The following is a 22,620-nucleotide window of genomic DNA, read 5'->3' as shown; positions in this document are numbered from 1 at the left end:
ACATACTGTTGTGCATTTAAATGTAAATATCAACATGCCAATATATGATAACAATAAGAAGAAAGTATCCAAGAAAACAATAATTCAAACATTGTACTGACACTATCTTTTAGCTACAATATTTAAACAAGAGACTTTCAAGGATCCATCATGGTTTAAGTTTTATTTCCATATAAATATGGATAGCATAGAGCGTACTCTAAAATTCATGACAGATTCTTATAAACTCTTATTCAAATAGATGACTCAGACAAGGAAGAAGAGAATTTAGAAAGACGTTTTTTTGATAGGTTGAAGGCTTTTTTTTGTAAAAATGATTCAAAATTTTGTATTATTTATGAAAATGTCTCACTTTAAAATTATGTACCTAGATAATCTATTTTGAACAATAAACGTAGTTGACGCCATTGCCATTGGCGTCATCAAATTGAAGTCTGAATATATAAAACATTTAGGGACCTTATTGGATAAAAAAAATGGTGACATGATTTCTCCTAGCACCAATTAAATGCTTTTAAACTATTGGTTTATTTCCATGTTAAGTTTTTCTCTTTTAAAAATTAAATTTGAATAACCCTTAAAAAATATAAAATTACAAAAAAAAACTCTTTTCATTTTTTATTTTCTAAAAATAATAAACTTAAAAAACTATATAAAATTCTTATTTAAATTACTTAAATATAGCCTTCAATTTCAAGCTTACAAATTTTCTTGTATTTATAGAAATGGAGGATGACATGACAAATTTCTAAACATCAAACATACAAAAGGAAACACTAAGGATTCCTAACATATAGGATTCACGACACCCTTTAAATACAATAAAGATTCTTGACACCCTTCAAATAAAGTAAATCATAAAGATTCTTGACACAATTCAAATAAGTAAACAGCAAGGATTCCTGATAGAAGTAGACTAGTTAGTGTCTTCATAATCAGTGTTTTTTTTTTGTTTTTTTTAAGTAGGTGTTTTTTTTCAAAATTGACCTAAATAAATGAATTATTTACAAAAATAGTCCAAATGCAAAATCTTTTAGGAAAATGATCTGTTTTCTACAATATATGTTGGTATCGATCATCTCAGCGCCAGCGCCAGCACCACCCCCATCATCCACTAATGATTGCTCTGTCTATAAAAATTAATTTTTTTGTGCCAGCATTAATATGCATTTTTTTCAAATACACTTTAAAAGTACTGGTATTACGAGATTAAAAAAGATAAAAGAATATTTTAATAGATGTCGGCATTCACATTGTCGGCATCAGTTCAAATTCTAAAAAAAAAATTAAATTTTTACTTTTGTGGTGTCGGCACCAATGTGCTTTTTGTGTGCTGTGGTTGCCATCCGTGGTGGAAAATTAGCCTTGAGAACATTTGTTTTGTTCTTGAAGTGATCGGTATCGACTTATTCAACATTGTTGCTTGATTTGAAAAAGTTAAAAGGAAAAATGAAAAGAAGAGAGAAAGAGAGAAGGGAGCAAGAACAATATAGACAAATATAACCATTAATAATAACTGTAACAAGATTAATTAATTGTAAAATAAATAAGAGGCTAATAAGGTCAAATGAAAGGGCAATTAAAAACAAAAGGAGATTGTAAAATAATTATTCTTGAAAAAAGAAATTGGGTTGATAAATTTGACTTTCAATTTTATGGTTTCAATGTACTTTACTTAATATAAAATATATTTTTATTCTCGAAAAAAAGTTGTATATAGGGACTGAAAGTTTAAGGAATTGAAGAGTTGGGAATGAAATTTTTATTGTAATTAGATTTTACATTAAAAAAAAAACTGGTATATATTTTAATTAATAAAATTTTATTCCAAACTCTTCAATTCCTTAAACTACCTTCCAAATTTTCTTTTTTATCAAAAACTACTCCATTGTCGGTATTCCTTGACATCCTTGCTACCGTTCCTTGACACTGGTGTCAATAATGATAATGCCGGCATGAAAAAAAAATCATTTATTTTAAATGTGAACTAATGTCGACAACGTGAATACCGATACCTATTAAAAATATTATTTATTTATTTTTTAAATCATGAAATACCAATATTTGTGTATTTAAAAAAATATACATACGGTGCCAGCAAACACAATGCTGGCATAAAAAAATTTATTTTTTAGATTGGGCAATCATCTAGCAATCATTAGGGGACGATGGAGGGTGATGCGATGGTGAGATGGCCGGCACCAACATTGTAGAAATCATGTCATTTTTGTATAAGATTTTACACTAAATTTATCTAGGTCAGTTTTGAAAAGAAACCCTCCGAAGTGAGGTTGAGATTTATTTTCCTCCACTCCCTTTTTTGTTTGGCTCTGTATGCTTTGATCACCATTTCTTCATCGAGATTTGGTTCAGTCTCTGTGTCTCTCCATGTGAGTAATCTTTTCAATGGAGTCATCGTCTATCTATTTGGCAGAAATACTGTAATATCATGTATAATCTTGAGACCATTTTAATGGGTCTGGAATGATTGTCCTGTAGTGCTTTATTATTGTCATTATCTCTTGTTGATAAGGTCCTAGGGTGTCTGGCCAAAGATCCCATTGTGCTTCCACATCTAGTGGTGGCCATATCTCAAGAGGGATTGTTCTGTTAAGTTTACTTAAATATTTTTGGAGTTTTCTGTATTCTTTATTTAGATTTTTAACATTGTGTAGGTTATTACGAGTAAATTATGGTTTTTATATTTTAATTTTATTGCTATCTTTTTTACTTTATAAACTTCGAAATTTCAATTTGACTCGAATAGTAACAGTTAAATTTATTAACTAAAACATGATTACTTTTCTACAAGTAATATAGCATTATATAGAAATAATAAGCTAAACATCTCATTACACATTTAAAGATACAAAGATTTTGAAACAAACAGAATTTAACGGTTGAGCTAATGATTGATCAAGACTAGTAAAAAAAAAAAATACTAAAACTGAAAGTGAACTAGATTATAGTAATGACAAAATTTGACCTGAAAATGCGAGCTCAAGCAAGCATGGCCAGATTGATCCGGTTTCTGAACTCACGGCAAGCTAGGGGATGCAATTTAATTATGTCTGGATTGGGGCCAGGGGTATATAGTCTCTCTTTCCCATCAGAAAAGCACTTGGTTCTATTATACTTTCATATTTTGTTGTTAACACAAATATGATACATAATTAGGCAACATATACACTCGAGTGTCACATACCTACGTCCAGAAATGTACCTTAGGGCACGTTTGGTTCGCTGTATTGGATTAGAGGTGTATTGGATTAGAGGTGTAATGGAATAGAGGTGTATTGGATTAGAGGTGTAATAGCAAATCAACTGTTTGGTTGAATGTAATGGAATAGAGGCGTAATAGTAATCTCGTGTTTGGTTGAATGGAATAGAGGTGTAATAGCATAATGGAAAAAACTAAAATGACTAGAATACCCTTAGCATAAATTTGTTTAGGTAACTGATTATTGTTATTGTTATTAAATTTTAATAAGATTATTAATATAAATAATAAATAATTTAATCATATTTTAACATAATTATTATTAAATATATTTTTTTATAATATATAATTTGATAAAATATATGAATTTATTAAAATTATAATATATAATATTATAAAATATAATTTAAAATAATTATTATTAAATATAATTTAACAAAAATATATAATTTAATAAAATTCTTAGTATTAAATATTCTTATATGAATTTACTAAAATCATAATATATAATACTATAAAATTATTATTATTAAATATAATTTAACAAAAATATATAATTTAATAAAATTAAATATTCTTATGATTGTATCAACAAACTTCATCAATTTCTTCTATCAAATATTAAAATATTTAAACTTGACTTTGAATAATGATTTTATGATTGTTACTTTACCATCAACAACCCAAGTTAAATTTACTTAACAATATAATGAATTAGGGTTTTTCTTCATATTCCCAATTATGTATTCTGTTTCCCAGTAATGAATTATGTATTCAATTTCATTTTTGTTTCTAGATTTGACTTGCAGCAATTTTAGTCTTCAATGTTGTTTTCTTCGTTTATTTTAACTTTTTTTTTGTTATATTTTCTGTAGAAAGATGGATTTTTTATGATTAAACTTTTAGACATGTTTATTTTCAATTTTTTCCACGAGCATATAGATAAGAAAAATATTAAAACTATTCAAAAGTTACTTGTTTGCTTCAAAACGAATTATATAAGGACTAAATTGCTCATTTTTATATTAGAGGACCCAATTTGCTCTTGAATTTCTAATAGTTTAACCAACAAAAGTCTTACATGACCTAACAAAAAACCTCTCCAACTAAATTGCACGCATAACTTGTTTAGCAAAGTTCATTATATTGTGATACAAGAAAACTGATCTGAGGCAGTACATGAACTGTCCTCTTTCTCTTCCAATGTTCGGCACAACTCATCTACTTCTTCCCTGCATTAGTAAACTGATCACTTAATTTGCTTATATAAAATTCAACATGCAAATACTATACACATTCTCTTAGACATGCTAAAGAGTAAAGACTTCAAAACATGGGGCATATACCATATACACACTTCTAGACATGTTCATTAGAGGTTTAACACTACTTTCTTTGTTTTTGGTTTGATTGCAGTTCTTTATGGGACACATACTTTCTTTGTCAATGCGAAGATATCACCTACTTTAGCCTCAAATCTTTGAACAAACATTTTGCAAATTACATGGCAGGCAGTGCATTAACTTTTCATATTAAAAAAACCATGCAAATGATAAAAGAAATCCACAAAGTTTCTAAACATGTTCCATTCCAACACAATCAAAACCGAAGCATGTGAACATAGCAGGATCTTGAAACAGAAGTAAGTCATGGCATAAAAAGACAGGAAAATGCACAAAGAACAAATAAGCACAGATGTGACTACCACACAAATGATGCAACTAACAACATCAGTAACAAAACATGGAAACCTTAAGTTTAGTTGTTAAAGTGACATACTTGTCTTGATTAAATAGGTCAATGATCTGTGTTCTTCATGGTTGAAAAAGATGAAGAGGCTCCAATGCATAAGCCATATTCTACTCTGAACTTGGTTCAAAGGTGATGAGAAGCTCTGCAGCAAAAAGACCAATAAATGAGTCAACGAATAATCGGAAAGCAAATTGTCAAAATAAAAACCGAATAATCAATGGGGATATAACCAAAACCTTGGAATCGATTATTTCTTTCAAACGATTAAGTTCTTCAAGAGCAATATCCCAGTTTTGCATCAGTATCTCGGCAGCAAGCTTCCCCCACAATGCACTCAAGCTCCTTTCGTTGTTAGTACATAAAGCCCGATACTGATACAGATAGTCAGCAGCACCAGAGTAGTTGCCACACTCAAATTGGAATTTTGCATACTGATATAATGCCTCTATTTGATCTGGACCAATCTGTTAAAAAAATAATTTTATCCACCATTAAATTAAAAAAAAAACTTCAATTAATTCAAACCCAGGCAAAATCAAAATTGTAACAACAAAGAGCATGCTAGAATTTTAGCACAAGAAAGCATATGCATCTATTTGGTTATTCTTTATATTTTCCTTAAAAATCACATAATGTTATGACTAATACAATTTCACACTTGAATGGGTTATTCACTAAAAATCAAGAAGGGGTTAAAATAACATAAAAATAACCTTAAATTCATGAAAAAGGGGGGAACAGACCTGGTAGCGGTCATTAAGCATCTGGAGATTATACTGTTTATCAGCACGCAGTTCCTGAACAGCGTTAGCGTTTTGCAAGAAAGTAACGAGAGGAGCGGCGGCATCTTCCAAAGCTTTGAGACGAGCGACAACCTCGACTCTCCTATCGACCATGTCCTGAGGGACATCATCGGTGCGGTACAGGCTCTTATGGAATATTTGTCTTGTTCAAAAGCTCGATCTTTGCTTTCAAGATCTGTTCATCTGGGTATAGTTGTCGCTCTTGCAAGAACTCCAGCAATGGTTGTAAAGTAAAAGAAAAGAAAAGGTTGAGAGACAGAGGGAGCAAATCGGTTGAGCAAATCGACAGAAGGAAGAAGGAAGGAAGAGGAGACGCAATAGGAAAGCCAATCAGGAGGGTAAAACAGGGAGGGTAAACGAAGCAGCACCTAAACTGAGCTTTGGGAATGTATTACAAATCGGTGAATTTCACCGATTATGTATTACACCCGTAATAGCATTACCATGAACCAAACAAGGGAATAAATGAGGCTTAAGTGGGGCCCACTGATTGCCAATACACCCAACCAAACATGCTCTTAGTTTTCAATTATGATTAGCTGAAGCCAAATAAACAGCGGCAGAAAAAGATACTACATCATCACAGTACTAACAACACATGAAAGAAATTTAGGGCCGTCAAATCTGCCCCTAGAATTCAACTTTCAGAAGCTATCAACCTACAAATATATAAACAAGGCAGGCTCAAAGGAGATGAATGCTGAATTGGCAGCTGTATTAAAGCAGCAAATCAATCAATTTTAGTCAGCTGAGATTTGTCTTTTTTTATCAGTATATGGCATGCAAACATAGCTGAAGTAGAGTCTTGTCATTGGCGCAGAATTTGCTGGAGCTGAAGCACTTGATTCCTTTGCTCTGTAGGCAAGAGATTAATCTGTTCCGGAGTGAGGCTCATCACCTGCTGAAGTAACGCCTTCTCCATCTCAGGAGTCAACTATAAAGAGCCAATGGAAACTGTTAATGGAACCACTCAAACTACTGACTAATTCTATTTGCTTGTATGAAACTCAAAGTTTGGATAATCACCGATGCTGGGCGAGGGGGCTGATTTCCTGGAACCATCTGACTGGAAACCAATGGTGAGGGTCCTTGCAACTGAGTTAGTGCTGAATTATCTGGTTGACTATGTGTCCACGAAGATCCTCTATCTGCCTGCATCGAACCCCCTACTTGGTTGCCAAACTCGGATCCTAAATGCAAGGCTCCTGCCTGAAAGAATAACCATAACACATACAAAAGATGTTGTCAATTGGCAGAGTCTATTAAGCCATAGACATTTCCCACAGGATACTATTACATTAGAGATGGAACTTTAGTTTCAACTAAAAATTGAAAATCAAGTGCAGGAGATTAAAACTCCAGTTAATATGTAACTTTCCTCATTAAGATCTCATTATTTGCTCTTTGATTACTCAAAAACTACTACATAAATAAAGTTGAATAGTAAAAAATAAACCATATTTCATTAAAAATGACTTATAGTAAAAAACAAACCATATTTGATTAAATATAAGTAACTTTAAATTTAACATTAATCCATATCTTTTAGCCCCATGCAAAACTAAAATCATGCTTCCTTATAATGTTATTATAAACCTTTACTCTTTCAGAAGTACCTTTTTTAATTGGTATCCAAAACACTTTTCTTATTTCTTTTTGCATTTGGTGGGATAATGTAACAAAAACAATAACTAAAAAAAAAAAAAAGAAAATAATTTAACTACTTGCACACAAATGTAAAAGCAACTAAAGAGCAAACTTGAAAACAATGATCCCATCTTGCATGTTAAGGATAATTTAATTCAGTTATTAAAGCTTTACCTTTTATTAAATCAAGACCAGTTACAAACTCATAACCTTTCTTCACCTCATTCAATGGATTATAATTACTCTAGCCTGAGCCAGAACTCTAACTTACATAGCTAGCTGAACGAATTTAATTATTCAAAGACAGCAAACGCTGCTCAATGGTAGCTACAAATATATTTCCCCTTATTGACATGCGTGCAGTGGAAGAGATACCACATGTAATCAGACATTTCTCCACCTTGAAGTACATAAATTCCACCTAACTGCTATTGCAATCACAATTGTGTGCACTTCTAACTTGCAATTGTGTTTTCATCTACATGTACAAGAATTATCAAGGAAAAGGGACTCAAAAACAGATTTTCACAATTTTAATGAAGCCCGAAGCCAATCAGTTCAACAATCTGTTAGCAGTGGTGTGAATAACAAGGCAGACATTTGTCAGACTTTTTCAGAGAGACAAAAAATAATCTAGTACACACCCAAGGTAAACTATGGAATGTTTACAGCCTGCCACTTAGACCAGTAGCGTGATAAAAAACATGAGCTCATTTTTTTTAATAATCAACCCAATTAGAATGGTCCACTAAGTGATAAAACCAATACACATCAAACAACTAAAATTTGCACATACCTGATTTTGATACGTTAATTGAGCTGGCAGCTGATTTGCATGCGGTGGCTGCCCTTGTGGAAACGAAGGTCCAAGGCTAGGAGGTCTATTACCTGACTGAGTAATTCAAAAAATAAGAGAAATTATTGCAGAATATGTTATGAAGGAGACACCCAAGACTGACTTCCAAATTGTAACTTTTTACTTACATGGAACATCGGCTGTGAAAGATGCTGAGCACCAGGGTGTTGGAAACCAACACTAGGACCCATTTGTGGGGCATGCTGATGATGGAAATTCGGTGCTGATGAAAGTCGTGCCTGTGGTTGCATTGGTGGCTGCTGATGCATATGAGGAATTCCAGTTGTTTGAAATGACTTTTGCAACGGGCTGGAGGATGTTGACATATGGGTCTGATGATGAGCAGGAGGATGTAAAGGTGACTGCAGAGGAAGTTTAGGTGCATTTGGGAGTTGGGAGGAATGTGGAAGAGACATTGGAGGATTCAAATGGACCTTTGTTTGCTGTGGTGTCTGTAGGGAATGTGGTGGTATGGATTGAGACTGAAGATTTGCAGCAGGAACAGAAGCAACAGAGATTCTCGTCCCAGCTTGGTTTTGATGCTGTTTCCTTACAGGAGCTTGGGTCTGGGATGGAGCAGCTTGTTCCTGCAAGCGAACTTGACCCGGCAACGAATGTGCTGGCTGGATACTTGGCTGTGGGGGTGGTTGTACTGATTGCTGAGATTGTTGTGATGCAGGTGGCTGAATAGCTGGAATCTAAACACAAACAGTAAGTACACTAGCATAGTCCCTACATATAATTTCAAGGATGATATTACAGAGATCAAAAGCATACCGCTTGAGGGGGCTTAACCATTCCGAGCATAATCTGAGCCTGAAGAAACAAGAATAATCAAAGAAACCTAGTCAGGCATGGAAGCTACTAAATCAACAGTACACCGTCTAAAAAGTAGATGCAATTTAAAGCAAAAGAAGGGTAATTAACCCATCAAGCTGTGCAGCACTCTAGAACAAGTCCATCAAGAAAGATGGATAGCAGCTTCTTATTTTGAGTTGCAACTAGAACTAAACGCATCTCATTACTACAAAGCTAACTCCAGAGACCTAATTGTCCATACAAAGGTTCCGAAATGCTTGATTCCTAGTGATAAGCTAACATCAACCTCTATACCAAGAAAAGGCAACAAAAAATTACCACTTCAGCCTACAAGGGATATCAAGAGAGTGTAAAGCTAAAGGGTTACGCGATGCTAATAGTAATATCAATCAACAGTCAGTCATGCACATAACTAGTATCAATATTAAAACAAAGGAAGAAGGGAGTTTTTTCATATTTGAAAAGTAAGTAAACAAAGAAGAAAAGGGAAACCTGGAAAAGGGCTTTAGTCAAGAGAGGATTTTGGATAAGGATCTCCCTCGCCTGCTGCTGGTTTTGTTCTATAAGTGTCTGTATATACCCAAAATAAAGAAGGAAAAACCACTAAATAGATTTAACGGCGGAGGAAGTGGCGTTTGGAAAAAGAAAAGAAAATTTTGAAATCAAATAGAAAACAGAAAGAGAGAGTCCTTCATGTTTGACATAATATCATAAAGCTGGTTCTTCGACATTCCGGCAATGTTGGCTGGCAAACCTTCGTCAGCAACTTGCTTTCCCGCCATTGTCTCCGCCGAGTGTTACAGCAAGCAACAGAGATCAGGGAGTGGTTTTCGGCTTCAGTCTGAGAACCTACAGCGATGTGGTTTTGAAAGGTATTAGCCCACTAACATGGAATCGAGCTTAAAAAGAGGTCTTAGGCTTAGCCCAGGCTTTTTTCTATATGAGTTGAAAAAAATTAATTTACTATACACACACGAGGGAAGTCATAATTAAAATATAATTATATTTTTATAAGAGTTAAAATATAATTTTATTATTATATTAGTTTATACTATAATAGTTTTAAAAGGATTAAATCGAAATTAGTATTTGGAAGGTAAGTAATAATTTTACTTATATTAACCAATGTTTTTTAAATTGAATGATTGGTCGAACTGATCAAACTATTGATTCGTTGATTCAATCGGTTTAATAGGTTCGATTAGAAAATTATTAAAAATTTAAGTAATAATAATATTAAAAAAAATCTAGTTCAATTGATTTTTCACCTAGGTTAACTAGTTCAAAACCCTTTCCGGTTGATTCCCGATCAAACCGGTCAGTTTGGTTCGGTTCAAACAACATTGATATTAACTTAAAATCTTATAAATTCTGAGATTAAAGAAATAATTTTTTTTTCCATTTAGGGGTTAAGGGCCCTTCCCCCTTCACCCTTGGTTATATAGTTGATTTGCTGAATTATTTAGCAAACTAGGATTAGTTTACAAAAGGGAAAAGTGAAGTCCACATTAGAGGACCGACTTCAAAGTTAACATCTCGAAAAATCGACTTCAATGGTAGTAATATCCTGGAGGTGTCAACTTCAGTGTATAAACCATTTACCTTGCATGCATGCACAATGAAAGCGCACATGAAGGATGAGAAATATAGCTTTCTCATGTATGCATGAGAGGTTGAAAAATGTAATGGCTAGGTCAAAAGAAAATTGTTTGGAAATGATGGAACAAGGCAGAAGGTTGAGATGATAGAACAAGGCAAAATGCTATTTGGAGATGATGGAACAATGTAGTGTATGAGTAACATGTAAGTGAAATAGTAATGGTAAAGGTGGGGGAGGATGGAAATTATGTATAAACATATACCTTGACACCATGGCAAATTAGAATAGTGAGTTTATTCAACAATTTTTTATTGAGTATTGTTATCTTCTTCTATCTATTATCTTTTATATATTATGCAATCTTCATATATCTTCTTCAATCTTTGTGAGTATTTTTTTTCCATGATATTATAATTCATGTACTGATACATTAACATCTACTAACTATTAGTGTTAAATATACAATAGATTGTTGGGATTGTTGTTGAACATATATTACTTTATGACATTTTTTAATATATGTTAGTGTTGAATACATATATTAAAAGTTTATATTTATTAGTGTTGAATATCTATTAGTGTTAAATATACAATATAGTGTTGAATTATTATTTACTGGTTCATTATTTGATCGGCGAAAAAAACGATGATGACATTATTTTTTATTCTGTTCAAATTTGACATTGTTGTGTTGTTGAATATAAAATAGTGTTGTTATGTTGTTTGAATTATAAAATCTACTAAACATAGTTAAATTTTAATATGAAAATGTTTATTTTTTAGTTAATAATTTGCTGTACTGATTATATATTAATTATTTTTAATTTAAGTTGGTACTATACAAATGAATTCTATACAAAATGAACAAGTTTTATGTTGTAGTGAGCTGTAATGACTAGATTCATGATACGAATATTGGTGTAATATTCAAGTTTGAAAGTCCAATTAGCATGGTGTTCATAAAGGACATCACGTTAGTAGAGATGAAATACAAAATTGGTCGAAACTCTTGTTGACGTATAGATTTATATGATAATCCAATGAGATATTCTACAATTAATGTAACGGATGATGATGATTTACAAATAATGACTGTACTTTATGAGTCAAATGGTAGTGGAAGAGTTGAGTTGTATGTCGAGCTTGACAATATTGAAGGACATGGGGGATTGATATGCCAAGCTTGTTAACCGGTTGCGTGCGTGCACATTAAAAATCTAAATTTATAAAATAATTTTTAAAACTCGATTTTACTGCAAGCGTATAGGTCAGTTGTAATATTTATAATATTACAATGAAACACTGAAGTATTTCAAGGATCGAACCCAAAGGAAGAGGCGATTGAGTAATAACTAGCATTCACAATAGAGTCTAAGTGGTTACTAATATAATTTTATAGTACGACAATCCATAAAAGATGATTTTTGCAAGAAAATTAAATATTCTACTCTAAGGACTAAATTGCAAGAAATGTAAACTAAAGGGACTATCTAGCAAATCAATAATGGGGATTGGTTAACTTCGATTTGATTCATCAAATTTTGGACTCAAGACATAAATAGCTTAAATTACTAAGTGACTCCATCTATCTTTCGATCTCAATTTTATCGACTTAAACAAATTAGATTCGGCTCATTTTTAGACCTCACCGATTAATCCAAGACTAACGAACGAGTGTGCAATAAGATTACCTTCCGATCTCATTTTATCTTACTATTCCCTTAGGGGCGTCACTACCTAAGTTCTTAGTTCTATTAAAATTGTCCAATTTGTTACGATTTAATCCTTTGTCCAAAAAGTTTAGTTTATCCACATCTTCATCAACCAACCTCTTTAAAGGTTTAACTACACATGCTCAAAGTGAAGAAAATAAACATAGTAATGGAAAACAAGGCAACCATGAAAGTAAAGATTAAAAAATATATAAAAGTTGAAATTTTTTATGTAAGAAAACTTAAATAGCATAAAACCAAAAGCATTTAATAGATAAATCAAAAGCTAGAAACATAAAAGGAACAAACTTTGACAGATTTAAAGTAAAATAAATTGAAATATATTAAACTAAAGCTTAGAGAGTCTTGAAAAAAAAATACATGGACTGGGAATGTAAATAAACTTAAGCTACAGTGTTAACCAACTTAACTAACATAAATAACAACAAAAACAATAGTTAAATATAGAAAAATAAACTCTAACCTAAAGTGGAAGAAGAGAAAAATAAAAACCTTAGAAAAAGTGCAGAGAAAACTAAAGAAAACCTAGAGAAAACTACACCTAAAACTAAGCTAATGTGTGTGTCGCTCCTCCTCAACAATTTTTGGTTATCTTGAAGTGTATTCAAATGACTTTTTGATGCCACTACATGGGCCTTGTGTGATTGGTGGGCTAGGTAGACAAAGGTTGACATTTTTGTCCAAGTTTATCCCCCTAACGAATGTGATAACGCAATACCCAAAAGAGGATATCGTGATATCTCAAGCAGTATTGAAACTTGAGATATTCCTTGGGAGGTGGATATCGTGATACCACTAAAGGTCGTCCTTAGTTTTCTATACTATCGAAGGTATCACAATCTCAAGGGTGGGATATTGCAATACCCTTTCCCTCGATGTCGTTTTTGCTTGTTTTCGACATTTGACATGTCCTTACAGTATTCAAACACACGTTAGGCCTCCAAATGGCACTAGCGACCAATTTGGGTAAAAAAATAAACAAAACTGAGACATTTTCACTTGTTATCTGAAAATATTAAAATAACAAAAATAATGAAAAACCATGCTAAAAACTCTATTTTGCTTAAGAAAAAGCTCATTAAGTGTGTTGGAAAAGCCTAATTTGCCAAGAAGATTTGTGGCAGATCACTTGTCTAGGACCCCTATATCAATGTTACAGACGTCTCATTCAGTGGATTCACAAATTGGAATACTAGACTCGACATACGGGTTGATTAATAGTTTCGTATCGTAAAGGGAAACTGTTTTTTAACTCTAATGGATACACTCAAATGAAAATGTTATCAGGATATTTTGCATTGCAATTTCTAAAATCCGAATTTAGTGGTGCTTCGAATTCATATGAAGTGCCATCAATTTCTATTAGAATACACCATTCCCGATAAAAGCTAATGGTGAATGAGAATACTATCAGCTTGTTGTTTGGAGAATACGTAGGAGACTTTAGCGATGACGATTCTAAGACCAAGAAAAAGGTACATAGAGGTGTTGTTGCTAAGATATCCTGGAATATTAACCTCTAGCCCATATGCTCAAAGTAGTATTACGTGATCAGATCATAGTGGATACATTCTGCTTCCATTTTGCTTTGCGTGCAAAAAGACAACTTTGTTCAAAGTAATGACGATTTCCTCCCATGTCTTTACTCTAATCGGATCATAGTGAATTTTAACATTATACTAAGTAGTATTACATGATCGGATCATAGTACAAAAAGACAGGCTGTATTAGTAGATGAACTTAAACATGTCTTTACTCTGATCGAAATGAGCAAACCAATTGAAAGACTGATAAACGCCAAATTATACTTAGTTTTACCCCAAATACTTAGCATATTTATGGATGTTTACTACTAGATTTATGGATTTTGGTGCTCTTAATCTGGTTATTTCATGTTTTGTTCTTAGGAGAGCACCAAGAGTCAAAAGGAGCCAAAAACGAGCTAAAAAGGGACAAAATGGACCAAATCGAGAAGATCACACGGGCTGCTCACATGCCCGTGTCCTTCGAAGGTGTCGACCAAGGCTTTTACGATTCACACGGCCTGGCCATTGACCCATACGGCCGTGTACAATTTAACAGATCGAACATGACCTGGCAAATACGTCACACGGCCATGGCACACGGGCGTGCCCCTTTTTCAAAGAGTTGTATTTTACACGGAAAATGGTATTTAGGGAGGAAGAAAGCCAATCAAAAGCCTATATAAACACCCTAAGTATGACCTAGTAAGGGGCTCTTCAAGAACTTTTCTGGAATACAGAACCACACGTTAGGAATTACTTGAAGGAAGCCAGACGATCCATCCCAAAAGCCGAAGCTACTCCAAGACTGAAAATCTCTCTCAGAATTCCTTCAGGGGTTTTAGAGTTTTCTTTATGTTTTGTTATTTTCATACTTTTGAGATGTACTCTTATCTTATTATGAACTAAACCCCTTAGATACCTAAGGGGGTTAAAATCTATGATAGATATTATTATTATCTGAACTGTATGATAAATACTTGATTTGTTCTTAATTATGTGTTCTTAATGCTTGAGTTAATAGTCTGGGTATTAATTCATGTTTTGATGTGCTTATGCAGAGGAGCAAAAGTCCTTGTCTAAGAGTAGATTTGGCATAATTAAGCGGAGTTGATCGAACGCCTAAAAATAGGGTTACGAGATTTTACCAGATTATGGTGAAACCTAATATGGGAGTCCATAGAATGATTTACTGCTTCCCTAGGGGTTGTAATTAAGAAAGAAATTTCGATTAATTCAACTGAGGGTTAGACATTATTAGTCTTGAAAGGGATAATAACATAGGTTAGGGAGTCTCACGGGATCAAGTCAAGTGAATAAATCGTCCGGTTCAGAGTCAGATAACAAGTGAAATCTAGGTGGATTCCTCCTTGGGTGTCGTCTTTATCAAATTAATTTTCTTCAAGTCTTTTTCAAACTTTTCTCTTTACTTTAGTTTAATTAGTTAATTAGTTTAGTGAATTAGTTTAATAAACAACCCCACTCTATTTCTAGGTTAGATAATAAAAGATAGTTATTACTAGTACTTTTGGTTCCCTTGGGTACGATATCCCGGTCTTGCCATTACTATACTATTGTTTGATAGGTGCGCTTGCCTTTTCGTTGTGATAATAGTTAGTCTAGGTTTGATCTTCATTATAAATATTTATTACTTGTTACGAATCACGCGATCAAGTTTTTGGTGCCATTGCCGGGGAGCTAAAATATTAGGAACGCTCAATTTTTATTACTTTAGCCATTTATTTTTCTTGCAATTTTATTTTATTTTATTATTTATTCATATACTTTTTTTCTCTCTTGGCAGGTTTTTATAGTTTATGACTAGAAGAAACCCGTCGGGACCATTATTTTTTGAAGAAATCGATCATACAATTCGCAAAAATCAAAGAGAAATAAGGCGCAACTTAAGATACACGGAGAACGAGCAAGAAGACAATACTCAACCTCCAATCGATGAGATGGCTGAAAACCAAGGCAATCAGCTTCCTCCTGTAATTGCGGCTAATCAAAATCCTGCTTCACGTACTATGTATGATTATGCTAAACCTTCTTTAACAGGAACTGAATCTAGCATAGTTAGACCTGCTATAGCTGCAAATACTTTTGAACTAAAACCTAACACTATTCAGATAATACAACAATTCGTTCAATTTGATGGCTTGCAGGACGAAGATCCCAATGCTCACTTAGCAAATTTCATAGAATTTTATGATACATTCAAAATCAATGGCGTTTCTGATGACGCCAAACGTCTTCGGTTGTTTCCCTTTTCACTGAGAAACAAAGCTAAACAGTGGTTGAACTCGTTACCACGAGGGTCTATCACTACTTGGGAACAAATGAAAGAAAAATTTTTACTAAAATATTTTTCGCGGGCTAAAACAGCTAAATTACGTAATGACATCTCTTTTTTTTGCAGATGGGTTTAGAAACACTTTACGATGCATGGGAGAGATACAAGGACTTACTGAGAAGGTGCCCTCACCATGGGTTACCACTTTGGCTGCAAGTACAAACATTCCACAATGGTCTGAATCCTTTGAATCGGCAAATGGTTGACGCAGCTGCTGGCAGAACCGTCAACAATAAAACACCGGAAGATGCCTATGAATTTATAGAGGAGATGTCACTAAATAACTATCAGTGGCAAGTTATGAGGACAAAGCCAACGAAAATAGCCAGCGTTTATAACATCGATTTAGTCACCATGCTTTCTAATTAGGTAGAACTTCTCAATAAAAAGATTGACGGTTTACTTGGTTCTACGCAGGTACATCCAGTAATGAGGTGTGACTCAAGTGGCGGAGGTGTGCATACAGAATACCAATCCTTCAATCCTACAACCTAAGAAGAACAAGTCAACTATATGGGTAACAATAACTTCCGATCTCAAAATAACCCATACAGTAATACTTATAATATAGGTTGGAGGAACCACCCAAATTTCTCCTAGGGTGGTCAAGGGAATCAAAAGGCACAAAATCCTCAGGGTTTTCAACAACCACCTTATCAACAAGAGAAGAAACCAAACCTTGAATAGATGCTTTCTAAATTCATCTTGGTGTCAGAAACCCGTTTCTAAAATACCGAGACAGCACTAAAGAATCAACAAGCATCGATCCAAGGGCTCGAAACTCAGATAGGCCAACTATCCAAACTAATCTCTGAACGACCACAAGGTAGCTTACCCAGTAATACTGAACCTAATCCGAGGGAATGCCTCAATGCAATTAGTACTCAAGATAAGGAAGGATTCATTACACCTGAGGCAGAATTACAATAGAACAACACGATAAACAAAGGTCGAGAAGAGGTAAACGATGATGATCCTAAACAGGTAAGTACGAATTATGAACCTCGTGTGCCATATCCTAAAGTAATGACGAAAGACAGAATAGAAGAACAATTCAGTAAGTTTATCAAACTTTTAACAAAATTACATATTAACTTACCATTTATTGAAGTTCTTTAGCAGATGCCCAACTCAGCAAAATTCTTAAAAGAACTTCTGACCAATAAAAGAAAATTAAACGCTACATCGCATGTGGAACTCAATGCAGTCTGCTCAGCTATTCTAAAGAATAAGCTACATAACAAATTAAAAGATCCAGGGAGTTTTACAATTCCTTGCTTAATTGGTAGTTTGTCTGTGAACAATGCTTTAGCTGATCTAGGGGTAAGTATAAATGTTATGCCATATAAAATGTTTAAATAACTAGGTCTCGGTAAACCCAAACAGACTAGGATGAGCATACAATTGGCTGAGAAAACAGTTAGATTTCCTAAGGGTATTATTGAAGATGTTCTCGTTAAAATTGATAAATTTATTTACCCAGTAGACTTTGTCGTCCTAGATATGGATGAGGATAACAAGGTACATTTAATTTTAGGATGACCCTTTTTAGCAACTGCCAGAACCATTATTAATGTAAGCACAGGAGACCTAACACTTCGCGCAAGTGACGACGCAGTAACACTCCAAGCACGCGACTCAGTCAAAACCTCTAAAACTCAAGATAATGCTATAAAACTTGTCAATGATAAAACTAATATTCAATGGTCCTTGCAGGAACCTTCTCGAACCAAGACAACGGAGATAGTGCACTATTATCATGTAGAGAACAAAGACACCTATGAGGAACGAAGGCTTCAAATAGAGGAGCTAGATGAATGGCGAACACACAAACCGAGAACACATGATAAACCGAAACTACGCCAAAATAAGCTCGATATCTCTCCTAATCAACTTAAGGTTGGCGATAAAGTCTTACTAGATGCCGCAGATCCCCACATTGTCACTACCACACCAAATGAGGAAATCCCACTTACAGTACTCAGTATTTTTCCATTCGGTACGGTAGAGGTGAGTCATCCCAAGTTCGACACTTTTAAGGTAAATAACACCCGATTAAAACCTTATTTTAAGATTGACAGCAGGAATGAGGAGTATGAACTCCTCAAACCACCATGATCATTCAACGGAGAGGTAAGTCGAGCTTAGACTATAAATAAGCGCTTTTCGGGAGGCAACCCGAGCACTAACATATTTTGATTTCTTATTTCTAACACTTTAAATAATTTAATTTATCTTTGAATTGCAAAGTTTTTCAAAACACGTGGCCAGACATATGGGCATGCCTAAAGCCGTGGCAAACCAGGGGAAGAGACACGACCATGTGATACGGCCGTGTGGAAGCAGGACATGATTTCTCCAAAATACGGGGTGCGATAAAGCCCTACGGCTGTGCGACATGGCCGTGGGTGAACTTCATAGGTAACCACGGGCGTGCGAATGAACAACCATAGGCGTGCCAGAGGCAAGGCTTGAATTTGTTTCTTCGACACGGGCGTGCGACACGCCCGTGCCGATAAGTCGTGGACAACAATACACGGGTGTGGTACCTTCACACACGGGCGTGGGAGAAGCAAACAAAGCTAGGCACGATCGTGAGACATGGCTGTGTGCCACACACGCCCAAGACACACGGGCGTGGGATAGTATCCGGGCACGACCTAAATCTAAAAATTCAAAAAACATGGGCTCACCCTCAAAGTACACGGGCGTAGCCCAGGCCGTGTTACCCTCCCCTATATAAGCAAACCACTGTTCATCTTCTTTTTCCTTCCAAAACCCTAGCCGACATCTATCCTTCCCCACTCCCTAATCCCTATTCTGGCCACCATTCCCCAGATTCTCACTCCCCAAACCACCCTCAAATCCACTTCCCTTGCATTAATCCCCACTTTCCCTTCTCTATACCCTCTATTTTTTCCTCTACACGGCTATATCCCCGTGTCACAAGCCCGTGCTCGCCACCAACACGCCCGTGCGCCACCCTACCACAGCCTTTGGTTCACTTTCTCAACCTTGTTTGTGTAATTTGTGTTGCTACATTAGTATTCTATATACTCTACATAGATATTGTTAATATTTTCCACTTTGTTCTAATTAAGTTAGGAATTTGCTTTAGTATTTTCTATGTTTGAATCATTAGCATATGCTAGTTTTAGGCCTCTTGCTTATCCGCTGATGCATCTTGGATTCTATCAATGATCATATATTTTCAGGTACATTATGTCGTCATCGAGAGGCAAGAAGGCCACGGTCCCATCCTCAAAAAGATGTAGGGGACCGGGCTCTTCCTCGGTACGTGCTACAACCGAAGTTCGGCACCCGTTCCTTGAATTTTTGCAAGCTTTGCAGGAGAAGCTATTTCAGATACTAGCGCCCGACCCCTCACTACAGGTCGTTGCATCGACTGAGCTGCCGTAGAGCAAGTCCAGCTCACTGATGCCATCCGCGCCTTCCTGTCCACAGACCCATGGAAATGGTTCTTCACTATCACTGAGTCCACTTATTTAGAGCTAACTTTAGAATTATGCTCTACTTTTCATTTACAGGTGGTAATGACAAACAATGACATCCCGGCATCATTCACTTCTGATTAGGCGGTCTAGTTCGCACAATGAGTGTCCCAGAGTTTGGAGTTGCTCTGGGACTTTACACCAATGAGTTTATGGAGGAGGAAGTCATGAATGCATGACTTTAGTGTTCTGGGCCTTGAACTAGTTTCTGATACCAAGGATAAAGTTAGACTGATTTGAGACCAATTGAAAGCGGTATTAGACAGACAGATGTCCTATGTGGATTTGAAGCGTAGAAAGATTGAGTATTCTGTAAGGGACTTCATTTTCCTCAAAGTCTCACCATGGAAGAAGGTACTGAGGTTTAGACGTAATAGCAAGTTAAGCCCTAAGTTTATTGGGCCTTACCGCATATTGAAACGTGTGGGACCGGTTGCCTACCAGTTGGAGTTACCTCCAGAGTTACATCAAATTCACGACGTGTTCCACGTCTCTTTGTTGAGGCGCTACCACTCTGATCCCACGCTTATTGTTCCGGTTGAAGAGATTGAGGTTAGGCTAGATCTAACCGTTGAGGAGGAGAAAGTCTAGATATTAGAGTGAGATGTAAAGGTTCTAAGAAGAAAATCCATCCCACTGGTTAAGGTTCTTTGGTGTAATCATAGCTCTGAGGAGGTCACGTGGCAGCCTGAGGATGCGATGGGACAGTAGTATCCTGATCTATTCTGATTAGGTAAAATTTCGAGGCCAAAATTTTCTTTAAGGGGGTAGAGCTGTAACACTCCAAAAATCCTTTATAATTTATTTTCGTATGTTTGTGACATAAATATCTGTCTGATTTAGTGGTTAAATGTCCTGGAAAGTGTCTAAGAGGTTTCAAGTCAAGCCTTAGCTTAGGAAAAACTTTTTGTTTTCAATTTAATAAACCCCTATCTCCAATCAATAGGCTTATAAATAAATGCTGGTAAAATATGTCAGAATGTGCCTACTAGTCTAGTGGTTAAGTGGAGTGTTAAGTGGCTGGAGGTTTGGGGTTTGAATCTCTGGGCGTTCAAAGGGGATTTATTTTTACTGCTTGGTCGTGGAAGAGTTGTGTTTGATCGAAATTCTAAAAAGTTTGAGTGGGGTTTGAATTTAGTGGTTGAGGGGATTGTGTTGGAGAGATTTGGGGAGAAAAATATGGGTAGAAGAGGTTGGATAGAACCGAAATTAGTGGTGGCAAATTCGGCTACCTTTCTTCATTTCCCTAATTTTTTGACAATTTTCCTTTTCTGCCTTTGGGATTTTTCACTCTGTCGAATTTTCTACATTTATCTTTTTTCTTTTTCTTTTTCAATTACTACCGTGCGGTTCTTCTCAAACCTCCACCTACTGCTGAAATCATGTGAATCTCGTTCTCCTGATTTTCTTTTCTCCTCAAGCCAAGTCATAAATGTTATTTTCCCTCTACAATTTGCTACCATTTTCTTCCCCAAACCTCTTCTTTTGCTATTGAATTGTCACCTTACTTGCTGCTATTTTTGTTTCTTCTTCTTTTCCTTTCAACCTAGTGTTGTTTTCTTGCACCAATGGCCTTTTTCTTTTGTGTTTTCAGTAAGTTTATGATGTGTTTAGTTATGGTTATCTAACCGATCAGTTACTAAGGTTTCGATTTATGTTTAGGAGTCAATCAAGGTTTGAGGGCGGCTAGTCGAAACTTTAGCTCTAAGGAATTGTCATTTTTCGTCGGTGGTAAAGCTGAAATGACTGAAAGCCAAATGGCTTGTTGTATCTTGGTTCAATTTTCGTTAATAGCACTGATTCTTTTGTTAACTTTAACTTTTTTAGGCCTTGAATTGTGCCTAATTAAAACGTTGATTGGAGGTTACTATTGTCTTGACAGCAATGAGTCATTTGGAACGAGATCCCTCTTCTGTGGAGTTTTAGGATACTCGTTCAGGGTTTTAAGGTATGTATCAAGCGATTGAATTGGTAGTATATTCAGCTTTGTGTTGTTGCTAATCTTGAGTTGAGATTAACGATTAAGTTGAAACGATTAATTTTAGGTATTATTGGTCTCGAAGGTGATTTTCCTACAAATCCTTAAAAGGTGTGTAAACACGACTCTGAGAATGGAAATTGGTGAAAAACCAAAAAACGTGAAAGTTAACGCCACATGGGCATGCGACCACCCGTGTGGTAGGCCGTGTGATCAGACACGGGCGTGTAGTTGACGAGGTAGGCCATGTGTGATTCATGGGCCGGGTCGAATTGGGCCGTGTGGGCCCTACAGGCGTGTGGGGCCCATAAGGGTGAACCATACAAGCGTGTAGGATTATTGGGCTAGGCCATGTGATCCACACGGCTAAGGCCATTTTGGGCCTTGTAGGCCACACAAGCGTGTGGGCCTACATGGGCAAATTACATGGGTTTGTGGGGTCATTTTCACTGTTTGACTGCTAAGGTTACCCGGGTCACCCGAGTCAACTGTGGACCTACTGTAGGGTTGGTAAGATTATCTAGACCCCTAATTGACTGAAATGACTGTATGACTGATATGAATAAGCATGATAATGTTCCACTGATTTGATACTGTATGCCCTAGTGACATGCATGATATTATGTTGTAGTATATCATATTTCTATATTGCATTGGGTTGGAGGTTTATTTTGATCGGAGGAAGTGCACTGAAAGGCCTCGAGCCTAATTTACTGGCAGCTCAGCTGCAAACTACCGTCTAGTGCCCCATTCGGTACTTTCTGGAGTGTAGGGATGGGTGGGTTGATTTTATCCCCACATGGAGTGTAGAGTTGGACGGAGAT

At 35.4% G+C, this 22,620-nt stretch overlaps 2 protein-coding genes and 1 non-coding gene across 4 annotated transcripts; all 3 read right to left on the bottom strand.

Moving 5' to 3' along the window:
• Positions 1-4,219: 4,219 nt before the first annotated feature.
• On the bottom strand, positions 4,220-9,989 carry LOC107888764 (cleavage stimulating factor 64). Of its 2 annotated transcripts, XM_016812963.2 has the most exons (11): positions 9,787-9,989; positions 9,590-9,667; positions 9,056-9,094; positions 8,713-8,976; positions 8,407-8,610; positions 8,219-8,314; positions 6,802-6,984; positions 5,716-6,709; positions 5,209-5,436; positions 5,000-5,114; positions 4,220-4,452 (listed from the first exon to the last, which is right to left on the bottom strand). In XM_016812963.2, exons 1-8 carry the CDS (start codon positions 9,877-9,879, stop codon positions 6,584-6,586), a joined length of 1,083 nt encoding a protein of 360 aa, XP_016668452.1. In that variant the 5' UTR covers positions 9,880-9,989; the 3' UTR covers positions 4,220-4,452; positions 5,000-5,114; positions 5,209-5,436; positions 5,716-6,583. The 2 variants fall into 2 exon arrangements, with proteins under 2 accessions (XP_016668452.1, XP_016668451.1); XM_016812962.2 differs by having other exon boundaries at positions 8,407-8,976.
• LOC107889950 (eukaryotic translation initiation factor 3 subunit E) lies at positions 4,795-5,868 on the bottom strand. The gene is made up of 4 exons (XM_016814482.1): positions 5,716-5,868; positions 5,209-5,436; positions 5,000-5,114; positions 4,795-4,850 (listed from the first exon to the last, which is right to left on the bottom strand). Exons 1-4 carry the CDS (start codon positions 5,866-5,868, stop codon positions 4,795-4,797), a joined length of 552 nt encoding a protein of 183 aa, XP_016669971.1.
• Positions 9,990-16,340: 6,351 nt separating the features above from the next.
• LOC121206805 (small nucleolar RNA R71) lies at positions 16,341-16,446 on the bottom strand. The gene has a single exon (XR_005901977.1). It is a non-coding gene; the product is annotated as a small nucleolar RNA R71 (small nucleolar RNA).
• Between the last annotated feature and the right edge of the window lie 6,174 nt (positions 16,447-22,620).

The sequence above is a fragment of the Gossypium hirsutum genome, chromosome A09, assembly GCF_007990345.1.
Source record: "Gossypium hirsutum isolate 1008001.06 chromosome A09, Gossypium_hirsutum_v2.1, whole genome shotgun sequence".
Taxonomy (NCBI): domain Eukaryota; kingdom Viridiplantae; phylum Streptophyta; class Magnoliopsida; order Malvales; family Malvaceae; genus Gossypium; species Gossypium hirsutum.
This window is presented reverse-complemented; position numbering and strand designations above follow the sequence as displayed.

Bases quoted from the DNA above. Each gene is read 5' to 3' on its own strand.
- LOC107888764 (XM_016812962.2), bottom strand. From the start codon at position 9,879: ATGGCGGGAAAGCAAGTTGCTGACGAAGGTTTGCCAGCCAACATTGCC. The intron at 9,668-9,786 runs GACTCTCTCTTT...GGGTATATACAG, and splicing joins ATATTATGTCAAACATGAAG to ACACTTATAGAACAAAACCA. The intron at 8,315-8,406 runs GTAAGTAAAAAG...TGAATTACTCAG, and splicing joins TTTCACAGCCGATGTTCCAT to TCAGGTAATAGACCTCCTAG.
- LOC107889950 (XM_016814482.1), bottom strand. From the start codon at position 5,868: ATGGTCGATAGGAGAGTCGAGGTTGTCGCTCGTCTCAAAGCTTTGGAA. The intron at 5,115-5,208 runs GTTTTGGTTATA...TTTTTGCTGCAG, and splicing joins AAGAAATAATCGATTCCAAG to AGCTTCTCATCACCTTTGAA. The intron at 4,851-4,999 runs GTATGTCACTTT...TTCTGTTTCAAG, and splicing joins GACCTATTTAATCAAGACAA to ATCCTGCTATGTTCACATGC.